This window comes from Mobula hypostoma, chromosome 10 (genome assembly GCF_963921235.1).
Source record: "Mobula hypostoma chromosome 10, sMobHyp1.1, whole genome shotgun sequence".
In the NCBI taxonomy this organism is placed as follows: domain Eukaryota; kingdom Metazoa; phylum Chordata; class Chondrichthyes; order Myliobatiformes; family Myliobatidae; genus Mobula; species Mobula hypostoma.
In genome coordinates, this window is record NC_086106.1 from 30542636 (window position 1) to 30566950 (window position 24315).

Consider the following 24315-nt stretch of genomic DNA (forward strand, 5'->3'; position numbering starts at 1 on the left):
TGGAGCTGCAGCTCGACGACCTTCGGCTCAAACGGGAGACTGAGGAGGTGATAGACACGAGCCACAAGGAGGTAGGCACCCTTGTGTTGCAGGAGGTATTTACCTGACGGGACTAGGCAGCCAGTACAGAGTACCCTGTGGCTGTTCCTCTCAACAAAAACACTTGGGATCCCTTTGGGAGGGAAGACCTACAGGGGGAAGCTGCAGCAACTGAGTCTGGCTCGGAGGCTCAGAAGGGAAAGGGGGAGAAGACGAGAGCATTTGTGATAGAACATTCCACCATTTGAGGAACAGACAGGAGATTGTGGAAAATTGATGGAGACACCCAGATGTTGCCTCCCAGGTGCCAGAGTCAGGGATTTCTCAGCGTTCTTAAGGCGGGGGGGGGGGGGGAGTCCACAGCATTCTTAAGTCGGTGGGGGGTGAGCAGGCAGAAGTCAGGGTACTTATTGGTACCAATAATATACTGTTGGTGGGAAAAAGGAGGAGGTCCTGAAGAGAGAATATAGGGAATTAGGTAGGAAGCTGAAAAGCAGGATCTCTGGAGTAGAAATCTCCGGATTGATGCCTGTGCTACGAGCTAGTGAGGGTAAGAATAGGATTATTTGGTAGATAAATGCATGGCAGAGAAATTGGTGTGGGGGCAGGGTTTCAGATTTTGGATCATTGGGGATCTCTTCTGGGGAAGGTATGACCCGTCCAAAAAGAACAGGATACACCTGACCCAAGAGGGGCGGGGGGGGGGGTAGAATCTCCTTGCGGGCAAGTTTGTTAGACCTGTTTAGAAAGTTTAATCTAATTTGGCAGGGAAATGGGAACTAGAGTGATAGAGCTGAGGATGGGGCAGTTGTTAGGACGACTAGGTGCAGTGTGTAATGAGACAGTGAGGAAGGACAGGCAGATAATAGGCCAGTGCGATCATGTTTGCTGTTGTGTGCTGGGGCAGCAGGCTGAGGGTAGCAGACACCGACAGAATCAACAAACTCATTCGTGAGGCCAGTGATGTTGTGGGGATGGAACTGGACTCTCTGACGGTGGTGTCTGAAAAGAGGATGCTGTCTAAGTTGCATGCCGTCTTGGACAATGTCTCCCATCCACTACATAATGTACTGGGTGGGCACAGGAGTACATTCAGCCAGAGACTCATTCCACTGAGATGCAGCACAGAGCGTCATAGGAAGTCATTCCTGCCTGTGGCCATCAAACTTTACAACTCCTCCCTTGGAGGGTCAGACACCCTGAGCCAATAGGTTGGTCCTGGACTTACTTCCTGGCATAATTTATGTATTACTATTTAACTATTAATGGTTTTATTACTATTTATTATTTATCGTGCAACTGTAACGAAAACCAATTTCCCCCGGGATCAATAAAGTATGACTATGACTATGACTATGAAAACTGCAGTGGACCAGTTGAAGTGCAAAACCGGGACAAATTCGAACAGGGTGACGAATACAGGACTGGAGGCATTGTATTTGAATAGATGCTGAATACAGGGCCAGGTAGATGATCTTGTAGTGCTGTTAGACTGGCAAGTTATGATGTGGCCATGACTGAGTCGTGGCTGAAAAAAAGTTCATAGTTGGGAGCTTAACACCCAAGGGTGCACATTATATCAAAAGGTTAAGCAGGGAGGCAGAGAAGGTGGGGTGGCTCTTTTGGTAAAAACTGAAATCAAAGGCTTAGAAAGAGGAGACATATGATCAGAAGGTGCAGTATCAATGTGGGTACAGAGACAGGAAGAGCCTCAGATAAACTGTTTTATTTTAATCACAGATCCAGAACATTATACCCTGTCTTAGTAAACCAATTGTTCTCAATGCCCTGTGCTCAATCCTGGCTGTGATCGGCAGCAACAGAGTACAATGTCCAGGAACTCCTGCAGCTCTGGTGGTTAGATTCCGAGAGAAATGGTCAGCTTCCGGTACGTTCAATCTTCTTCTGCAGTGTGAATTCGCTGGTGGTTCAGCAGGTCAGTGGACTGACGGAATCCCTTCCCGCACGTCGAGCAGGGGAATGGCCGCTCACCGGTGTGAACTCGCTGGTGCTTGACCAGCTCGTTTGATCTCGTGAATCCCTTCCCGCACTCAGAGCACACGAATGGCCTCTCCCCAGTGTGAATTCGCTTGTGTATCACCAGGTTGTTTGACCAAGCAAATCCCTTCCCGCATGTCGAACAAGTGAACGGTTTCTCCCCAGTGTGGACTCGCTGGTGTTCCTTCAACTGGGATGACCGAGTGAATCGCACTCCACACTCAGAGCAGATGAACGGCTTCTCCCCAGTGTGGACTCGCTGGTGCATCATTAGACTGGTCAGCTGAGCATATTCCTTCCCACACGTCGAGCACGTGAATGGTTTCTCCCCCGTGTGAACTCGCTGGTGTGTCCGCAAATTGACTGACTGACTGAATGTCTTCCCACACTCAGAGCAGGAGAATGGCCTCTCCCCGGTGTGAACACGCTGGTGCGTCTTCAAATGGGACGACTGAGTGAATTTCCCTCCACACTCAGAGCATGTGAACGGCCTCTCCCCGCTGTGAACTCGCTGGTGTGTCTGCAAGTGGGACAGCTGAGTGAATCTCTTCCCGCACTCAGAGCAGATGAATGGACTCTCCCCGGTGTGAACTCGCTGGTGATTCACCAGGCTGGATAACTGAGTGAATCCCTTCCCACACTCAGAGCAGGTGAACGGTCTCTCGCCAGTGTGAACTCGCTGGTGCGCCTGCAAATTGGTCGACTGGCTGAATCTCTTCCCACATGTGGAGCAGATGAATGGTCTCTCCCCTGTCTGGTGTGTCATCAGGCTGGATAACGGAGTCAATCCTTGTGCTTACGTTGACAGATGAATGAGCTCTCTGTACGGAATGACCCCACCAATGTAGGAACCAGGTCTGCCTCTCTCTCTCTGAACTGGCTGGAATATCAGCAGCTGGAGTGATCGAGTGAATCCCTTCCCACACCCAGAGCAGACAGACGGCCCCACGACTGTGAATTCGCTGCTGTTGTGTTTGAGGTTCGCACAAGCTTGTTTTACCCTGTAAAAAGAATTTACATAAGTCACCAATAGGCCTGGGACAGGACTTCAGCTGAGATTATTTTCATCTTTATAGTGAGTTGTTACAATAACACTAAAGACAAGTCTGAGGAACAACCAGCCATCACCAGCTGTAATAGGGGACTCTATAGTTAGAGGGACTGATAGGTGATTCTGTGGATGTGAAAAGGAAACCCGGATGGTAGTTTGCCTCCCAGGTGCCAGAGCCCGCGGTGTTTCTGAGTGAAAAGGAGGGTGAGCAGCCAGAAGTCGTGGTACATATTGGTTCCAACAACATAAGTAGAAAAAGGGAGGAAGTCCTGAAAACAGAATACTGGGAACTGGGAAGGAAGCTGAGAAGCAGAACCTCAAGGGGAGTAATCTTGGGGTTGCTGTCTGTGCCACACGACAGTGAGGATGGGAATAGAATGAGGTGGCAGATAAATGTGTGGCTGAGAATTAGAGCAGGGGGCAGGGATTCAGATTTCTGGATAATTGGGACCTCTTCTGGGGCAGGTGTGACCTGTACAAAAGGGATGGGTTGCACTTGAATCTGAGGGGGACCAATATTCTGGCAGGCAGGTTTACTAGAGCTATTGGGAGTGGTTTAAACTAATATGGCAGGGGAATGGGAACCAGTATGATAGAGCTGAGGATGAGCCAGCAGGTTTACAAGTAGATGATGGATGTAACATGAATGTAAGGAAGGACAAGCCAGTGACTGGGTACAAATGCAGACAGAGCAAAGAGTTAAATTGTACCACAGAGGCAAAATTCAAAACGGTGAAGAATGCAGGACTGGAGGTGCTGTATTTAAATACACACAGCATTCGGAATAAGGTGGATGAACTCGAGGCGCAATTAGAGATTGGTCTTATGACATTGTGGGCATCACGGAGTCGTTGCTGAAAGATGGTTATAGTGGGAGCTTAACATCTAAGGATACACTTTGTATCAAAAGGATAGGCAGGAAGGCATAGGTGGTGGCGTGGCTCAACTCTGTAGGTAAGAGATGGAATTACATCTTCAGAAAGAGGTGACATCAGATCGGAGAATGTTGAATCTTTGTGGGTGCAGTTAACAAACTGCTAAGGTCAAAAAACCTTTATGGAGATCATATATATGCCTTCAAATAGTAGCCAAGGTGTAGGGTTGAGATTGCAATGGGAGCTGGAAAAGGCATGTAATAAGGGTAATGGGGACTTCAATATGCCAGGGGATTGGGAAAATCAGGTTGGTGTCGAATCGCAAGAGAGGGAATTTGTTAAATACCTATGAGATGGCTTTTTAGAGCAGCTGTGCCTGAGCCTACTCGGGGACAGGCTATCTAAAATTGGGTGTTCTGTAATAATCCAGATTTTATCAGGGAGCTGAAGGTAAAGGAACCCTTTGGATGCAGTGATCATAATATGATTGAAGTCACGCTGCACTTTCAGAGGCAGAAGTACAAGTGCCACGCATCACTAACACAATGGCAGAAAGGGAATTACAGATGCACCTGAGCGGAGCTTGCCCTGGTGGAGGGGGATACTGCGGGGGGGGGGGGAGAGGTGGTGACGGCAGAGCAGAGGTGGCTGAATTTTTGGGAGTAGTTCACAAGTTGCAAGATAGATACGTCCCACAGAAGAAGTTGTTCTCAAATGGTAGGGGTAGGCAATCGTGGCTGACAGAAGTTGACAGAAGTTAAGGACAGCATTAAAGCTAAGGAAAGAACGTATAATGTAGCAAAAAGTGAGTGGGAAGTTGGATGATCAGAAAATTTTTAAAATCCAACAAAAGGAAATTTTAAAAAGCTATAAGGGAAAAGATAAAATATGAGGGCAGACTAGCTAGTAATAGAAAGCAGGATACAAAATTTTTTTTCAGTTATAAAGAATAAAAGGGAGGTGAGATCTGATATTGGACCACTGGAAAATGATGCTGGTGAGGTAGTAATGGGGGACAAAGAAATGGCAGATGATTTTTTTTTTTATTATTGAAGGAATGACACAATACAGAATACGTAATGCATTACGTTTTCCTCCATTTTACTTTTACATCTTACCCGTAAACAAAGCTCCCCTCACTCGCCCTCCCCGAACATACGGTGGCAGCTAATGTATTTACAATACAACACTTCACAAATACAAGCACGGACATTTCACAACCATACCCCCACACTACTTCAAGACGAAGGCCCACATACATCCACAACATGTCAGATGATCCAGAATACACTCATATTACAATGCATCAACCACCCCATGAGGTAAACTATATGTGTATTAAAAGGGGGCAAATCCCAAAGTACAATCAAATGTCCTCAACTAATAGATAATTCCTTAAGACTCCCAAAATATGACAAGAAAGGTCCCCATTTCGAATAGAACTTTTTCATAGACCCCCTCAGAGTAAATTTAATCCTTTCTAGTTTCAGAAAAAAACATTACGTCCTCTAACCAAGCAGCAGCAGATGGGGGAGTGGCAGATTTCCAGACCAGCAAGATTCTCCTCTGGGCCGAAAGCGCTGTAAATGCAGTGATATCCGACTGGCTTGCATTTAAACCCAAAACATCATCTGCCACACCAAATACAGCTATAAGCGGGCAAGGTCTCAGTGTCACCCCCAAAACCTCACTGATAATTTTAAAAACCAGTGCCCAATAGCCATCAAGCCGAGGGCATGACCAAAATGCATGTACTAAACCAGCCGGAGAGAAGGAACACCTGTCACAGTCAGCGTCTGTCCCGGGATATATGTCAGCAAGCCTGGCTTTACTTAAATGTACCCTGTGTAAAACTTTAAATTGTATGAGCCCCAGTCCAGCACATGTTGATGAGGAATGAACCCTATTCAGTCCTTTTGCCTAATATTCCTCAGCCAGATCCATACCAAGGTTATCCTCCCACCTAGTCTTAGTTTTGTTTAGATGGCAGATGAACTTAATGGGTACTCTGTAATAGTCTTCACTGTGAAAGACACTAGCAGTGTGCCAGAGGTCCATGAGTGTCATGGAGCAGGAGTGAGTTTCTGTGAGTAGGAAAAAATGCGAGGCAAACTGAAAGGTCTTAAGGTGGATAAGTCACCTGCACCAGACGAACAACATCCTAGAGTCCTGAGAGAGGTTGCTGAAGAGATAACAGATGCATTTGTTATGATCTTTCAAAAATCACTTGATTCTGGCATGGTTCCAAGGGACTGGAAAACTAAAAATGTCACTCCACTCTTTAAGAAGGGAGGAAGGCAAAAGAAAGGAAGTTATAGGCCAGTTAGCCTACCCTCAGTAGCTGGGAAAGTATTGGAGACTATTATTAAGGATGAGGTTTCAGGGTACTTGGAGACCAATGGTAAGATAAGTCAAAGTCAGCATGGTTTCTGTAAAGGGAAATCTTGCCTGACTAATCTGTTAGAATTCTTTAAGTAATAAGCAGGGTGGACAAAGGAGAGGCAGTGGATGTCATTTACTTGGATTTTCAGAAGGCACTTCATAAGGTGCCACATATGAGACTGTTTAACGAGATAAAATCCTGTGACGTTACAGGAAGGAAACTGGCACGGATAGACAAATGGCTGACAAGCAGGAGGCAGAGAGTGGGAATAAAAAGGGCCTTTATTTGGCTGGCAGCCAATGACTATTGATGTTCCTCAGGGGTCCGTATTGGGACCGATACTTCTCACATGGTTTGTCAGTGATTTGGATAATGGAATTTATGGCTTTGTGACAAAGTTTGCAGGATGATACAAAGATAGGTGGAGGGGTAGGTAGTGCTGAGGAAGCAATGCAATTACTGCAAGATTTAGGAAAATTGGAAAACTGGGAAAAAAAGAGGCAGATGGAATACAGTGTTGGGAAATGTATGGTAAAAGGAACAATAATACAGACTATTATCTAAATGGGGAGAAAATTCAAACACCAGAGGTGCAAAGGGACTTGGGGATCCTCATGTAAGACTCCCAGAAGGTTAAGTTATGGATTGAGTCTGTGGTAAAGAAGGCAAATGCAATGTTGGCATTTATTTCAAGGGGAGTAGAATATAAAGCAGGGAGATAATGCTGAACCTTTATAAGGCACTAGCCAGGCTGCACTTGGATTACTGTCAACAGTTTTGGGCTCCATATCTCAGAAGGAATGTGTTGCCATTGGAGAGAGTCCAGAGGAGGTTCACGAGGATGATTCTGGGAATGAAGGGGTTAACATGCGAGGAGTGTTTGGCAGCTTTGGGCCTGTGCTCACTGGAAGTTAGAAGAATGGGGGGTATCTCATTGAAACCTATGGAATATTGAAAGGACTAGATAGGTTGGATATGGAGAGGATGTTTCCTGTGGTGGGGGTATCCTGAACTAGAGGGCACAGCCTCAAAACTGAGGGGTGACCTTTAGAACAGAGGCAAGGAGGAAATTTTATAGCTGAGAGTAGTGAATCTGTGGAATGCTCTGGAGAGCAAGACCGTGAATGTATTTAAAGCAAAAATTGATAGTTTCCGATTGGTCAGGGCATCCAAGGTTACGGCGAGAAGGTAGGTTGAGTGAGATACGCGATCAGCGATGATGAATGGTGGAGCAGTTTCGATGGGCTGAATGGCCTAATCCTGCTCTGATGTCTTATGATTTTATCTTCCATTTGGGAATGCTGTAGAAATCCAGACTCACATCAACACCTCTGCTTTCCCTTCTGTCTTCTACTGATATGTTTCTACCAGTGGCTCCCTCGCCGACTCGGCTACTGAAATTCACTGGTTTCCTGACTTTCACTGATGAAAGGGGTATTAAAACCCAAAACACTCCCTCTTCCTGCAGGTCTCCGACACTCTCCTTACCTTTTACTTTATCCATGCAAACAAAAGACACAAGAGCAAAATTAGGCCATTCGACTCATCGAGTCTTGTCCACCATTCCGTCATGGCCAACTTATTATCCCTTTTAACTCCACTTTCATGCTTTTCCCCTGTAACCTTTGACATCCTGAGTAATCAGGAACCTATCAACCTCTGCTTTAAATATACCCAGTGACTTGGGCTCCACAGCCAATGTTCAATATCATTCTATACCCAGACATTCTCAGTGACAGAAGCACCCAGGACTAGAGAATTCTGAACTATTTCCAGAAGTGAGAAGGGTAAATAACTTTCAGAATACCAGACATCTTTTTTTCTTGACTGGCAGTTCAACACAGTCCCATTTTTGGCCATTACCTACAGAGATTTGGACAACTTTCCAGACAATGCCCATCTCAATTTGCTCATCTCTGTCTCCAGATACAGTCTGCAGAGGAAACGCAAAGAACTATTCACAGCAGAATCACTTCGCAGTAGATCGATGTTGCAAAGATTCAGGTTTCAAACGGAAGAAATCCTTCCCACCTTTAAATTGGGCACCAATAAATTTCTCTTTCATAACAGCATGCTAACTCCATTCAGTAAGTTAAAAACTGTCAAAAACTGAAAGTCTCCAAAATTAGCCAGTCTCCTTCCACAGATGCTACCTGACCTGCTGAGTTCCTTCAGCCAATTGTGTGTGTTGCTCTGGATTTCCAGCATCTGCAGAATTTCCAGCAGTTTCTGTTTTTACACCAGATTATGGCAGTTGTATTTTTTTTAAAAAACAGGGCAAATAGAATGGCTCTGGTAGAGAATACCTCAGCAATCCTTGCCTCACCCCTAGTTTACAGACCCGTCAGTTCCCGAGATGAACCAGGGAGCTCGAGAGAGAACAATCAGACACTAGATGTTTTATTAACTGTGATACACAAATGCCACTTTGTTGGAGCCACAACTCTGGCCCACTTTTCAAAGCGTTAACATTGTTCTGCCTTCAACTGCCTTTGTTAATCCGTTCATCAGAAAGGACAATACAAAGCCGAGCGAGGCTCGGGTGCACCAAGTGAAGCCGATCAGATGTTCTCTTTGTCCGGTCTATCCCACCCGCACCCAGTCGTCTCTCCAAAGAGATATATAAAAAAAGACAACTTACTTTTGCTCTTTCCCAGTTCTCACCGGTGAGAGTTATTAACGCAGGGAAGTCCCCGGGTAGGCTGCGAGCGGGAAGTGGGGCGAAGTGAGAGAAACGTCCAGACCGCTCAGTGTGATGACTGGCCCCAGTTATTCCGCCGCTCGCACGGTTCTCACCCCAGCCGCGACCCGCAACTTGAACCCGATCGACTACCGGCCGCTGCCGATCCGAAAGCTTCCTGTATGGTCACGTGACAGCGGCGTCACATCCAGTGCGCGCCCACGCGCCGGGCTCGCTCCCGCTTTCACGGCTGCGGTGATCTGTGGTTCGGTTTATGCTTTTTCTTCTTCGTCTTCTAGCAATGTTTAATGGCGTTTGGCAGACCAGCGTAAGGTGCATTAAGGCCATCAACTAGGGATCTTTCAAGCACACCAAACACTTTTGTTGCAAAAAGTCTTCCACTATTGCCGCATTCCCGTTACAAACCCGAGAAAATCTGCAGATGCTGGAAATTCAAGTCCAAACACAAAATGCTGGAGGAACTCAGCAGGCCAGGCAGCATCCATGGAAGGTAATTTCCACAGGTGTTGCCTGTCCTGCTGAGTTCCTCCAGCATTTTTGGGTGTGTTAGCCACATTCGCATTTGTCAAAGTACCAGAAGCATTAAGATCTCCGGCGATTAGCGAACAGACTTACGGCGTTCCATTGTAAAAGAGGGTAAAGAAAACAGAAAAAAAACAAAAAAAAATCTTTGCGGTCTGAATATTAAATGTATCCTTGTAAAGAAGCATTAGTAACTTATAGAGTTAAGTTTTTGATCTCTAGATGTTTTTCTGGAGCTTCTAATATGGTTTTTTTCCTGGCCTATTTTCAGTTTGAGTTCTACATTTACCACATCTGTCATGAAAGTAACAGACTTTAGTTTTATCAAATATAAACTAATCCTTTGTTATAAAATTACTCACTTAGCACACTGTTTTAAATCTATCTGTAGGTATTAATAGTCTGTTGACATAGTCATATGCGCTTTCTGAAGAGACTCTGGATATGACATGGTCATTTCTACACAAACATATTGCATTTCCACAGCTTTCTTCTATGCAGGACACCTTGCTGCGTTCTTCGACACCAATGCAACATTTTGGTCCAGTGCCTTGTCCACAATTGGCACATTCATGTTCCCTACTACATCTAGAACACAGCTTTTTGCCCTTACACACAGCTGCTAAGTGGCCAATCTTCTGGCACTGAAAACATCTCAGAGGTGGTGGTACATAAACTCGAACCATATAACCTAAATCCAACAACTTGTTACATCAAATTAATTCAACACTGATAAGCTATCTGTTCTTATTCCACAAAAGCCCTTTTAAATGTTTAGCGTCACAACTTTTCCCCTCCGACTAAATTATTTTAACTTGTTCCATTGATACACCAAGAGGCACTCCTGCGATTAGTCCCCAAAGCCACTGTTATAATATAATTCCTTGCTTTTAATTTCCTTCCTCCCACAGCTTTAATCCAGAAAGCTTCTCCACATTGCTTACTATCTTTACAAAACACTAAGTGTGCACTTTCTCTTTAAGTTCTTCCACCCACAATATCTCTTACTGCTTTTTTTTTTCAAATCCTTGGTTAATCTACTTGGATTGATATTATAAACAGGTACCCTAAACGCTCCCTTCCTTCTTTCGTTTAAATCCTGTCCACTGCGTTCATCGCTGGACGGTAAGTCACCACAATCCTCAGTTCACCGCTTATCTTTCCGATTCTCTGAAAACTCCCATTCACCTTCCGCCATACAACTCCTGTCACCCAAACCCATCACCTGTTTGCGACATCCAGCTTCGTCATCCTGAACTCGCTACTCCGCTTTCTGCTTGAGAGCAACTTCCACCAGCAGACTCAATCCACTGATCTCCACACCCAACTGCAACTGCCGCAGCAAGTTGGGTCTCGCCACTTCCCAGCTCTTAAATATGACTGTCATGCAAACAAAACAGATTTAATATTCAAATAGCGCCTTTAAGTTGAAAGTTCAACATTGAAAGTAAATTAATGAAGGAAGTACATAAATGTACTTATTTACAAGGTGTTTTCACTCACGGAACAGCCACTCGCTGGATTTTTTTTGTTTGTTTTTGGCACTATTCTTTGTAAACTCCAGAGTCTGTTGTGTGTGAAAATCCCAGGAGATCAGCAGTTTCTGAGATACTCAAATCACCCTGGGTGGCGCCTAATTAATTAACTTGTTTATTTCGGCTTTTTTCTTAAAGATGTGCTGGATGTGCTCCAGCTAGCACTGCACCACTGGTAATAACTGTTCCTGAATCCTCTCACTCTTCCACAGTACCTCCCGGTTCTTGCTCCCCTCTGGTTTCTGTCTCTGTTTCATAGAAACATAGAAAATAGGCGCAGGAGTAGACCATTCGGCCCTTCGAGCCTGCACCGCCATTCAGTACGATCATGGCTGATCATCCAACTCAGAACCCTGTACCTGCCTTCTCTCCATACCCCCGATCCCTTTAGCCACAGGGCCCATATCTAACTCCCTCTTAAATATAGCCAATGAACTGGCCTCAACTGTTTCCTGTGGCAGAGAATTCCACAGAGTCACCACTCTCTGTGTGAAGAAGTTTTTCCTCATCTCGGTCCTAAAAGGTTTCCCCTTTATCCTCAAACTGTAACCCCTCGTTCTGGACTTCCCCAACATCAGGAACAGTCTTCCTGCATCTAGCCACTCCAATCCCTTTAGAATTTTATATGTTTCAATCAGATCCTCCCTCAATCCTCTAAATTCCAGCAAGTATAAGCCTAGTCGATCCAGTCTTTCATCATATGATTCATTGAGGAAATATTTGATACTCAACCTTCACAGCATCCTGAGAACTGAGAACTGTGGGGTAGTGTTCTTGGGTATATTTAAAGATGAGACCGATTCCTAATCTGGTCTTCTTGGCATTCAGAGCAGTGTTTTCCATTTTCCAGATGAGAGTCACTGTCAAGGACGATGTGGTGGCTGCCCATGCATCAGCTTCCCCATGTTAAACAAAGTCACACTCAAGCACTGGAAAGATGCCTGTTAAGACAATAGCCCCTTAGGTGAAGATCATAGTCAGCTTATGTGATCGTATTACCAGCCCCATAACCCTTAATTTCTTGGTTACAGATTTTCGTTGAAGTTACATTTCAACTTTCTCATTCTCGTTAATTCCAATATCTAACTAGCCAATCATGTGGCAGCATCTCAATGCAAAAAAAAAAACAAGCAGACATGGTCAAGAGGTTCAGACCAAATATCAGAATGGGTAAGAAATGTGATTGAAGTGACTTTGACTGTGAAGTGATTGTTGGTGTCGATGGGATGGTCTCAATACCTCAGAAACTGCTGGTCTCCTGAGATTTTCAAATACAAGTTTCTAAAGTTTTCACAGCATGGTATGAGAAACAAAAATTATCCCAGGAGTGGCAGTTCTGTGGGTGAAAACACAGTGTTAATGAGAGAGACCAGAGGAGAATGGCCAGACTGGTTCAAGCTGACAGGAAGGCAACACAAAAAGAAATACACATCCCCCACCCCACCATAGTGTGCGGAAGAGCACCTCTGAATGCATAATGTGTTGAACCTTGAAGTGGATGGGCTACAGCAGCAGAAGACCACAAACACACACTCAGTAGTCACTTTATTAGGTACAGGAGGTCACTAATAATGTGGCCACTGACTGTATGTTGTAAGTACAACAGTATGCCGGGAATTCGGGTTTTAGAATGTTACGTATCTGATCCTGATATCTGAGGAAAAGATGAGCGAGATAGGTTTTTTTTTTCCTTTTTGGAGGAAATGAGGATGAGAGGTGACAACTGTGTCACATTGAATCTTCTCAAGTTGAAGATAACCAGACAAAGGATATGATTTGCCGACTGCTTTCAACATTACAGTCAGGGAACACAGCATTCTATGCTCTGTATAAGATGAGGCATGGATCGAGTGGACAGCCAGCTCCTTTTTCCCAGGGTAGAAATGGTTAATACAAGAGGGTATTGGGGAAGGTAGTTGGGGGGATAAGAGGCAGATGGAAAACCAGCCAGAACAGAGAATTCCTTCAAGGCTGGCCTTGCTAAAAGAGATGTGACAGTGACTTCAAAGGGAAATGAAAATAAGATTATTATTTCTAGTGCTGAGCAGGCCAGACAAGATCTGTAGAAAAGGAAGCAGGTTGATATTTGGGGGATCTTTGGGACATGATGGTTCAGTGTTGAGACATTGCCATGGGGGCTCCTGTTGGATGGGCTGAACTGACTGCTGAGATGGGGCTCATTGTGAGTCATTGCTGAGGTCTCCAGCCCTTTAACGTAGATACCATGGGGAAATCACAGGGCTGGGAAGAGTTGTGGAGGTTGTGGAGACCATAAGATATAGGAGTAGCAGTAGTCCATTCTGTCCAGCAAGGTGGGTTACAATCATCTCGAGCTGTCATTTGTTTGACTGAGGCAGCACAAGTTTTAAAAAGAGCTCAGGACCTTTCAGGACTTTTCAGTGGGCTGCATTCTTAATGATCTATTAGGCACTCAGCATAGACCATTAAAAAGAAGCAAAGTATAAGTGCAGCAGCCATTGTAGGAGTGGCCATTGTTGAAGTGGGCAGTGTTAGAGTGGTCAGGCTTTTGTTAACAGCCTTAGGCAAGAACTGGCAGAGCCTCTAAGTAAGTTTCAAGTAAGATTTTTTTCTCTTTCTTTATGTATTAGAACATAGCTAGATCAGCGAGAATGGATTCAAGATGAGTGGCATGTTGTTTGTGTGAGATGTGGGAACTCCAGACGACCTCCAGACTCTCTGATAACTACACCTGCACGAAGTACATTGAGACGCAGCTCCTTAGAGATCATGGTAAAGAATTGGAGCAGCAGCTCGATGACCTTCAGCTCATACAGGAGAATAAGGAAGTGATAGACAGGACCTACACAGAGATAGTCAGCCGTATGTTGCAGGAGTCAAGTACCTGGGTCACTGTCAGAAGAAAAAGGAATAGACAGCCAGTACAGAGTGGTGGTGGTGTGGGGGGGGGGGGTGCTTGACCTACCAGGGAAAGCCCAGCGACAGGATTCCATAGTTAGAGGAGCGGACAGGAGATTCTGTGGAATTTGAAGATGGTATGTGCCTCCCAGATGTTAGGATCATGGATATTTCAGATCAGGTCCAAAGCATTCTAAAGGGGGAGGATGAGCAGCCAGAAGTCATGGTATATATTGGTAGCAACAATATTGGTAGGAAAATGCAAAGGACCTGAAGAAAGACTATAAGGATTTAGATAGAAAGCTGAAAAGCAGGACCTTCAGGGTAGTAATCTCTGGATTGCTGAATGTGCCGTGCTCCAGTGGGAGTAGGAATAGGATGACTTGGCAGATCAATGCCAAGGAATTGGTGCAGTGGGAAGGGGATAGGCAGGGCTTGAGATTTCTGGATCATTGGGATCTCCTCTAGAGAAGGTAAGACCTGTAGAAAAAGGACGGGATACACCTGAACCTGAGGGGTACCAATATCTTTGCAGGCAAGTCTGTTTACATTGTTGTGGAGAGTTAATCCAATGTGGCAGGGGAATGGTGTTGCGTATTTAAGATTTTAATAATATTTGAATAATCTTGCATTTTTTTTATATTGTTTGATTAAGCATTCTTGTTCATTCAAACAATTAATCATGGGTTATATGTAAAATAGGTTAATTGCATACATCATCACACTACCACGGACTCCCATCTTCACTTGATTTAATTTAATGTTTTTAAGTTAAAAATTCAGAATCAAAATCAGGTTTATTATCATCGGCATGTGACGTGAAATTTGTTTACTTAGCAGCAGCAGTTCAATGCAATACATAATCTAAGAGAGAAATAAAAATAATAAATAAAAAATAAATAAACAAGTAGATCAATTAAGATTTTTAAAAAACGTGCAAAAACAGAAATACTGTATGTTTAAAAAAAGTGAGGTGGTGTCCAAAGATTCAATGTCCATTTAGGAATCGGATGGCAGAGGGGAAGAAGCTGTTCCTGAATCGCTGAGTGTGTGCCTTCAGGCTTCTGTATCTCCTACCTGATGGTAACAGTGAGAAAGGGGCATGTTTGGGCACTGGAGGTCCTTAATAATGGACACTGCCTTTCTGAGACACTGCTCCCTGAAGGTGTCCTGGGTACTTTGTAGGCTAGTACCCAAGTTGGAGCTGACTAGATCTACAACCTTCTGCAGCTTCTTTTGGTCCTGCGCAATGGCCCCTCCCCCATTCCAGATAGTGATGCAGCCTTTCAGAATGCTCTCCATGGTACATCTATGACATTTTTGAGTGTATTTGTGGCATACCAAATCTCTTCAAACTCCTAATGAAGTATAGCCACTGTCTTGCCTTCTTTGTAACTACATCAATATGTCGGGACCAGGTTAGATCCTCAGAAATCTTGACACCCAGAAACTTGAAACTGCTCACTCTCTCCACCTCTGATCCCTCTATGAGGATTGGGATGTGCTCCTTCACCTTACCCTTTCTGAAATCCACCATCAGCTCTTTCGTCTCACTGACGTTGAGTGCCAGGTTGTTGCTGCAGCACCATTCCACTGGTTGGCATATCTCACTCCTATACGCCCTCTCATCACCAAAATTGATGATGAGGTATTTTTTAAATGAACCCAGGATGCTACCGACCATTGAAGTGGAGCAAGATGTTTGAAGTAAAAAAAAACAGCTTAGTGCAGCCCAGCATGTGAAGAGATAGACTTCCGAAGGGAAGACACAGTTAAATTTTTAAAAGTCAGAAAACAGAAGAATTCACAATTCCTAAAGAGTGAGTACCGGGTAATAATAATCATTTAAAAAATCAGAAATGGCTGGCTACATCGAAAAGATTGACGGGTTTAATTACAAAATGTGTAATTGGCTCATGTATACTGAGCTATTGGAACCGTATTTTGAAGCAAAGGAAATAACCAATGAGAAGCGAGTGCCAGTTTTGTTTAGTGGAGTAGGTTTAAAGCCATATAGTTTGCTTTGCAGTTTGACTGCGCCAACCAAACCAGCAGAAATGAGCTTTGCTGAAATTGTGAAAGTGATGCAGGAACATTTAGAACCAAAGCCATTGTTTATTGCAGAACATCTTAGGTTTCATAAGCACAATCAAAAGGAATGGGAGTCTATTTCAGCGTATGTGGCTGAATTGAGGAGATTGTTTGGGCGTTGTCAATTCAATAATTGGCTTAATGAGGCACTGAGAGATCAGTTAGTTTGTGGAATCTTAAAGAAAGCATTCAAACATGGCTCCTAACTGAAGCACAACATACATTCAAACGAGCTGTGGAAATACCTGTTTCAACAGAAACTGCAGACAGATGCAATTGAATGAAAGTGATTGAAAACAAAATTGCAACGTCTGAACAAAAACCAGCCTGGTCGAAGAAATTGTGTTAATGTTATGGCAGGGGTTCACATACACCAAATAAATGAAGATTTAAAGATGAAACTTGCAGAAAACACAACAAAATAGGACATATACAAAGAGCATGTCAGGCAGAAAAAATAAATGGTCTTCACAGGGAAGAGAAAATGCTGAATAAAAGTTGCAGTTTCAAAAAGAGCACTAATCTGCAATGCAGTTGATGAAAAATCTGATAATGATGAGAGTGACACAGGACTGAGTAGCCTTGAGATTTACAGAGTAAAAATCAACAATAGACAAGCAATATGGCTTATGTCAGAAGTGAAGACCAATTAATTGAACATAGAAATTCACAGCACATTACAGGCCCTTCAGCCTACAATGTTGTGCTGACCATATAACCTACTCTTGAAACTGCCTAGAATTTCGCTACTGCATAGCCCTCTATTTTTCTAAGCTCCATCTACCTGTCTAAGTGGCTCTTAAAAGACCCTATTGTATCCACCTCTACCATCATCACTGGCATACCATGCACCCACCTCTGACATCCCCTCCATACCTACTTCCAAGCACCTTAAAACTATGCCCCCTTGGTTTAGCCATTTCAGCTCTGGGGAAACGCCTCTGACTATGCACACAATCAATGCCTCTCATTGTCTTGTACACCTCTATCAGGTCACCTCTCATCCTCTGTCACTCCAAAGAGAAAAGGCCAAGTTCACTCAACTGGCCAAGTTCACTCAACTGGCCAAGTTCACTCAACCTATTCTCATAAGGCATATTCTCCAATCCAGGCAACATCCTTTCAATCTCCTTGGCACACTCTCCATAGTATCCAATCCTTCCTGTAGTGAGCTGACCAGAACTGAACACCGTACTCCAAGTGGGGTGTAGCTAAGGTCTTATGTAGTTGTAACATTACCTCACAGCTCTTGAACTCAGTCACATGGTTGATGACATACCATACGCCTTCTTAACAACACTGTCAACCTGTGCAGCAGCTTTGTGCGTCCTATGGACATGGACCCCAAGATCTCTCTGGTCCTCTACGCTGTCAAGAGTCTTACCATTAATATTATATTGTGTCTTCAAATTTGACCTACTAAAATGAACCACTTCACACTTATCTGTGTTGAACTCCATCTGCCACTTCTCAGCCCAGTTCTGCATCCTATCAATGTCCCGCTGTAACCTCCATGCAGAATACAAACTGTGTACAACCACTTGCCTTCTGTGGGCAAGCCAATTCTGGACCCACAAAATAAGGTCTCCTTGGATCCCATGCCTCCTTACTTTCTGAAGGAGCCTCGCATGGGGAACCGTATCAAATGCCTTACTAAAATCCATATACACTACATCCACTGCTCTACCTTTATCAATGTATTTTGTTACATCCTCAAAGAATTCAATCAGGCTCATAAGGCACGACCTGCCTTTGACAAAGCCATGCTGTCTATCCCTAATCAGATTATGTCTCTCCAAATGTTCATATATCCTGCCTCTCAGAATCTCCTCCAACAACTTGCCCGCCACTGAAGTAAGATTCACTGGTCTATAAATTCCAAGGTTATCTCTACTCCCTTTCTTGAACAAGGGAATAACATTTGCAACACACCAATCCTCTGGTACTTCTCCCATCCCTATTGATGATGCAAAGATCATCGCCAGAGGCTCAGCAATCTCCTCCCTCACTTCCCACAGTAGCCTGGGGTATATCTAGTCCAGACCCACCAACTTATCTAACAATGCTTTTCAAAAGCTCCAGCACATCCTTTTCCTTAATATCTATGTGCTCAAGTGCTTCAGTCCACTGTAAGTCATGCCCATAATTGCCAAGGTCCTGGTGAATACTGAAGTGAAGTATTCATTAAGTACCTCTGCTACCTCCTCCGACTCTAAGCACACGTTTCCACTATCACACCTGATTTGTCCTAATTTTCACAAGTCTCATCCTGTTACTCTTCATACACTTGCAGAATGCCTTGAGGTTTTCCTTCATCCTGATCACCAAAGCCTTCTCATGGCCCCTTCTAGCTCTGCTAATTTAATTTTACACTCCTTCCTGACATCCTTGTGACTTTCTAAAGCTAACAGTACCTAGTTTCTTGAACTTTTCGTAAACTTTTCTTTTCTTCTTAACTAGATTTTCTACGTCCTTTGTACACCATGGTTCTTTTACCCTACCATCCTTTCCCTGCCTCGATGGAACAAACCTATGAAGAACTCCATGCAAATGTTTCCTGAACATTTGCCACATTCTCCCATGCATTTTCCTGAGAACATCTGCTCCCAGTTCATGCTTGCCAGTTTCTGCCTAATAGCATCATATTTCCCCCACCCCATTAACTGTTTTCCTAAATTGTCTGCTCCTATCCCTCTCCAGCGCTGTGGTAAAGGACTGTATTGTCATCACTACCTTCAAAATATGCTCCCACTGATAGATCTACCACTTGACGAGGTTCATTTCCCCAATACCAGATCAAGTACAGCCTCTTTTCTAGTTGGCTTATCTGCATATTGCATCAGGAAACCTTCCTGAACACACCTAGCAAACTCCACCCCATCCAAACCCCTTGCTCCAAGGAGATGCCAGTCAATATTAGGAAAGTTGAAATCAGCCATCACAATAACCCTATTATTATTGCTTCATTCTAGAATCTTTCTCCCTATCTGCTCCTTGTTGTCTCTGTTACTATTGGGGGGGGGGGTCTATAAAAAACACCCAGTAGAGTTATTGCCCCCTTCCTGTTTCTGACTTCCATTCACACTGACTCAGTAGACAATCCCTCCATGACTTCTTCCTTTTCTGCAGCCGTGATATTGCCACTGCCCCACCTCTTTTGCCTCTCTCCGTGTCCTTTTTGAAACATTTAAAGTCTGACACCCTCAGCAGCCATTCTTACTGCTGAGACATTCAAGTCTCTGTAATGGCCACAACATCATAGTTCCACATACTGATCCACACTCTTAAGTTCATCCACCTTATTTATGATACTCCTTACATTAAAATAGACACATCTCAAACCATCTGGCTGAGTGTATCTTTGCTCTATTATCTGCTTATTCTTCCTCACAAACTCCCTATGAGCTGTCTCTACCTGTGCGGCAACCACCCCATATTCTGCTTCTTCACTTCAGTTCTCACCCCTTGCAAATCTAGTTTAAAACCTCCCCACACATAAAAGTTGCTGGTGAATGCAGCAGGCCAGGCAGCATCTACTGGAAGAGGTACAGTCGATGTTTTGGGCTGAGACCCTTTGTCAGGACTTCCCCAATAGCATTAGCAAGGCTCCCTCCCAGGATATCGGTTCCCCTCCAGTTCAGGTGCAACCCGTCCCACTTGTACAGGTCACCCCTTCCCCAGAAAATGTTCCAATGATCTAAGAACTTGAAATCATGCCTCCTGCACCATCTCCTCAGCCACTCATTCATCTGTGCTATCTTCCTGTTCTGATCTTCCCTACCTTGTGGCACTGGGAGTAATCTGGAGATGACCACCTTGGAGGTCCTGCTCTTCAGCTTCCTTCCTAACTCCCTAAAGTTACTGCGCAGGACCTCTACCCTTCTCCTGCCTATGTCATTGGTACCAACATGCACCACGACCTCCAGCTACTCACCCTCCCCTTCAAGAATATTCTGCAACCAGTCAGAGACATCCTGGACCCTAGCACCTGGGAGGCAACACTCTACCTTGGTGTCTCTTTTGCTGCTGCAGAATCTCCTATCTGTCCCACTAACTATCGAGTCCCCTGTGACTATTGCTCCACCTGACTTCACCCTACCCTTCTGAGGCTCAGAGCTGACCACAGTGCTATTGGTCTGGCTGCTGCTGCCTTGCCCAGATAGGTCACTCTCCCCCCCCCCCACCTCCCCGGCAGTATTTTGCGGTATGTTGCTGAGGGTAATGGCCATAGAGGGACCCTGCACTGACTTCTTTCTCCCTTTACCTCTCTCGGTGTTCACTCATCTACTCCCTGGATTCTGCACTCTGGGTGTAAGCGCCTGCTCAAAAGTCTTAGCTATCAATTGCTCTGCCTCTTGGTTGATCCTTAGTTCATCCAACTCCAGCTCCTTAATGCTGTCTTTCATGTCTGGAGTTGGCTGCACTTCCCACAGACGTAGTCATCAAGGAGACTATCAGGTTCCATGAAGTCCCACATCCTACAGAAGGAGCAGTCCACTGCCATATCTGCCATCCTACCTGCGCTGTACAACGGGCAACCAAGACCAAATCAGCAATAACAAAAGGAAAAACCTACCTTTCTTACCCGTTTCTTTGGCCTCAACCTCTTCCCGTCAAAGCCTCTAGCTGTTCTCAGTCTGACTCTAGCCCCCATTCCCGCGTTGACCACTCCGCTGGACCCTATCTCCCTTTTATGGTTTTAAAAATAAGTAACACCCCCCCCCCCAACAAAGAGAAAGAACTCACCGCGTTCGGTGGTGCTCTGCCTGCCTTCGGCTGCCGCTCCCATTAAAATGGAATTTGACACCGTTTCAGTCAATCCGCAAAATGAGTTTGAATGGCAATACAAAGACAGCAAACTGAAGCCTGCAGATATCCAATTGAGAACTTATACTAGAGAAAAGACATCCATATCACTGAAATGCAACAACCAACAAGCCACATTGAACTTGTATGTGGTAAAAAGAGAAGGACTAGCATTGTTGGGGTGTGATTGACTGTGACAACTACAACTTGATGGGGGATCCATCCACTATTTGCATGCCACATCTGCAATGAAACCAGCTGAAAGTGAATTCAGAAAGGAACTGGAAGATGCCACAACTGCCTCCATGCCGAGCGCCATAAGCCATTCCTCAACGGAGGACAAACCAGTGTTGGTGCCAATCTCTGTGCATCTGGTTGGAAAGCATATTGGTCCCAGGAAGGACCATGCTGCTCAGCGGAATCGTGAGTGATGAAACTCATGGTCCAACTACAACAGTTTTTGTAGGCACCGTGTCTAAGAAAGCTTCTTGTATGTTAATCAGGCAGTTATTTGCAAACTGTGGCTTGGTTTTAAGCTGAAAGAGTTCAAGGAGCTTCAGGAAAGTTGCAAGGATTCAGTTTCTGTGAGTACAAAGGACCAGAATCTACTCCGTGTGCACTAAGGTTATTGCATGAACTTCAAGTGGGTGACAAAAAGCATCTTGTAAAAGTAGATGCAAAGACCAAAGCCCAGCTCAATGAATGGAAACCCAAAAAGAAAGGAGACAATGGAGATACGAAAACAGAGGATTCAGCAGATTATGTTGAGGATGAGGAAACCAAGAGGAGAGACCAGATAATAAAGGGAGCAATGGAAGGATTAATAAGGAAATACCCCCATGAACTAAATGCACCTTCCCAGGTCAAGGTGCACAAACTAGAAGAAAAAGGAAGGGAGAGATGGAGAGAAAGAACGTGAATGGGAAAGAGAACAGCATGAAAGAGAGAAGGAACGTGAGAAAGAAAAAGGGATCAAAGTAGATCCAGAGAGAGAAAGGAGAAGAAATGTGTCCAGAGCTGTCAGGATCAATCTTCAATCTCAAACCTTGAATTCGAGACATTTAGGAGACTCTGGGATTGTTTCACAGCCACAAGTTTCGCCTGCAAAGCAAAGTCATCCCCCTTGTCAGGACAGATATTATCTGACAAGACTAAGAAATCCTCCACAGCCATTAAACCTTTAGACCTGTATAGGACAATTTAAAAGTTACTGTGCTGTGGATGTCTGCATACAGTAGTTATATTATATAGTATACTCTGTATATAGTTCAGATACGTTCCTTATTGAGTTGGAGTTTACAGCTGAGCAGAAAAGTGTTGTGTATTTAACATTCCAATAATATTTGAGTAATCTTGTACATATAGTTTGATTAAGCATTCTTGTTTGTTAAAATAATTAATTACAGGTTATATATAGAATGCATTAATTACATATGTTATCATGCTACCAGTGATACGTGTGCACCTCGCTTAAATTCGAACTGCTCCTGGATTTTAGGACTCTTGTCTTCGTTTGAATTCATTTAATGTTTTCAAGTTACAAAACATAACAGATGGGAACCCAAATGATAGGGCTGAGAATGGGGCATTCGGTAAACAAGCAGATGCAGTCTGTAGTGAAACTGTGAGGAAGGACAGGCAGATGATAGGGCAAAATTGCAGTCAGTGGGATGAACTGAAGTGTAATATGGGGGCAAAGTCGAAAAGTCTGATGAATACAGGACTGAGGGTTTTATCTTTGAATGCATACAGTATACGGAATAAGGAAGGTGATCTTTTAGTGCAGCTAGAAATTGGCAGGTGTGACATTGTGGACATCTCTGAGTCCCGGCTGAAAGCAGATCATAGTTGAGAGCTTAACATTCAAGGGTATACATTGTACCAAAAAGATGGGCAGTAGGCAGGCAGGGTGGTGTGGTTCTCTTGGTAAAAAAAAGAAATTAAACCCTTAAAAAGAAGAAAAATAAGACCAGAAGATATAGAATCCTTCTGGGTAGAGTTAAGAAACTTCAAGGTTAAAAATACCCCAATGGGAATTATATACAGGCCCCTATACAGTAGCCAGGATGTGGGATGCAAATTACAGCGGGAGATAGAAAAGGCATGTAAAAAGGGAAATGTTACAATAATCATGGGGGATTTCAACATGCAGGAGATTGGCAAAATCACGTTTGTGCTGGATCCCAAGAGACGGCATTTGGCAAATGCCTACTAGATGGCTTTTTTAGAGCAGCTTGTGATTGAGCCCACTAGGGGAGAAAGGTAATTCTGGATTGGATGTTTGATTAGGGATTGAGGTAAAGGAACCATCAGGAGGCAGTGACCAAATTCTGAAAGGTTTCACCCTGAAGTTTGACAGGGAGAAGCTAAAGTCATATGTATCAGTATTACAAGTGAAACCAAGAAGATACTGGTGAACTACAGCGACGTTCTGCATGCAGGCTACGTACAATACTTCCCCTTTATTGAACCTATTGTTATTATTCTATTATGGATTTATTGAGTATGCCTGCAAGGAAATAAAATTCAGGGCATATGGGGACATATATGTAGTTTTCAAAAATAAATTTACTTTGAACTTTACAGAAGAATAAAGGGAATTACAGGGGCATGAGAGGAGCTAACCATGAGCAGGGATGTCAGCTGAACAGCAAAGGCTGGAGTTTCTGGCAGTAATTTGAAAGGCATGGAATAGATACGTTGCAAAGATGAAGAAGTATTCTAAAAAGAGAATGACACAACCATGACTGAGAAAGAAAGTCAAAGACAGCATATAATAGAGCAAAAATTACTGGGAAGCTTTTAATAACCAACAGAAAACAACTAAATAAGCCATAAGGTGAGAAAAGATGAAATATGAAGATAAGCCAGCCAATACTATAAAATAGAATACTAAAGATTTTTGAGATAAACTATATAAAAAGAGAGGTGGGAGTGGATATCAGATTGCTAGAAAATTACGCTGGAGAGGTAGTAATGGGGGCAAAGAAATGGCAGGTGAAATTTCTAAGTATTTTGTGTCAGTCTTCAATGGGGAAGACAGCAGCAGAATGTCAAAAATTCTAGAGTGTCAGGGGGCAGAAATTAGTGTCATTGCTATTACTGAGAAGGTGCTTGGGAAGCTGAAAGATCTGAAGGTAGGCAAGTCACCAAAACCTGATGGACTACACCCCATGGTTCTGAAAGAGGTAGCTGAAGAGATTATGGAGGCATTAGTAATGTTCTTTCAAGAATCACTAGATTCAGGAATGGTTCCAGAGGAATGGAAAATTGCAAATATCTCTCCACTCTTAAGGAAGAGAGGGAGGCAGAAGAAAGGGAATTATAGGCTAACTAGCCTAACTTGAAAGGATGGATGAAATTTGGGTCTGTTACTAAGGATGAGGTTTCAGGGTAGTTGAAGGCACATGATAAAATAGGCCAAAGTCATCATGGTT

At 43.9% G+C, this 24315-nt stretch overlaps 1 protein-coding gene across 1 annotated transcript in view; it reads right to left on the reverse strand.

Annotated features, from left to right (window-relative positions):
- LOC134352478 (zinc finger protein 585A-like) overlaps positions 1 to 24315 on the reverse strand; it is a 69361-nt gene that overhangs the window by 39251 nt on the left and 5795 nt on the right. Inside the window, exons 3-5 of the mRNA XM_063059755.1 lie at positions 20591 to 20595; positions 9011 to 9204; positions 1949 to 2832 (exon numbers count right to left, since the gene is read on the reverse strand). Of these exons, the coding sequence (XP_062915825.1) occupies positions 1949 to 2832; positions 9011 to 9204; positions 20591 to 20595 (1083 nt within the window). The remainder of the gene's footprint in view (positions 1 to 1948; positions 2833 to 9010; positions 9205 to 20590; positions 20596 to 24315) is intronic.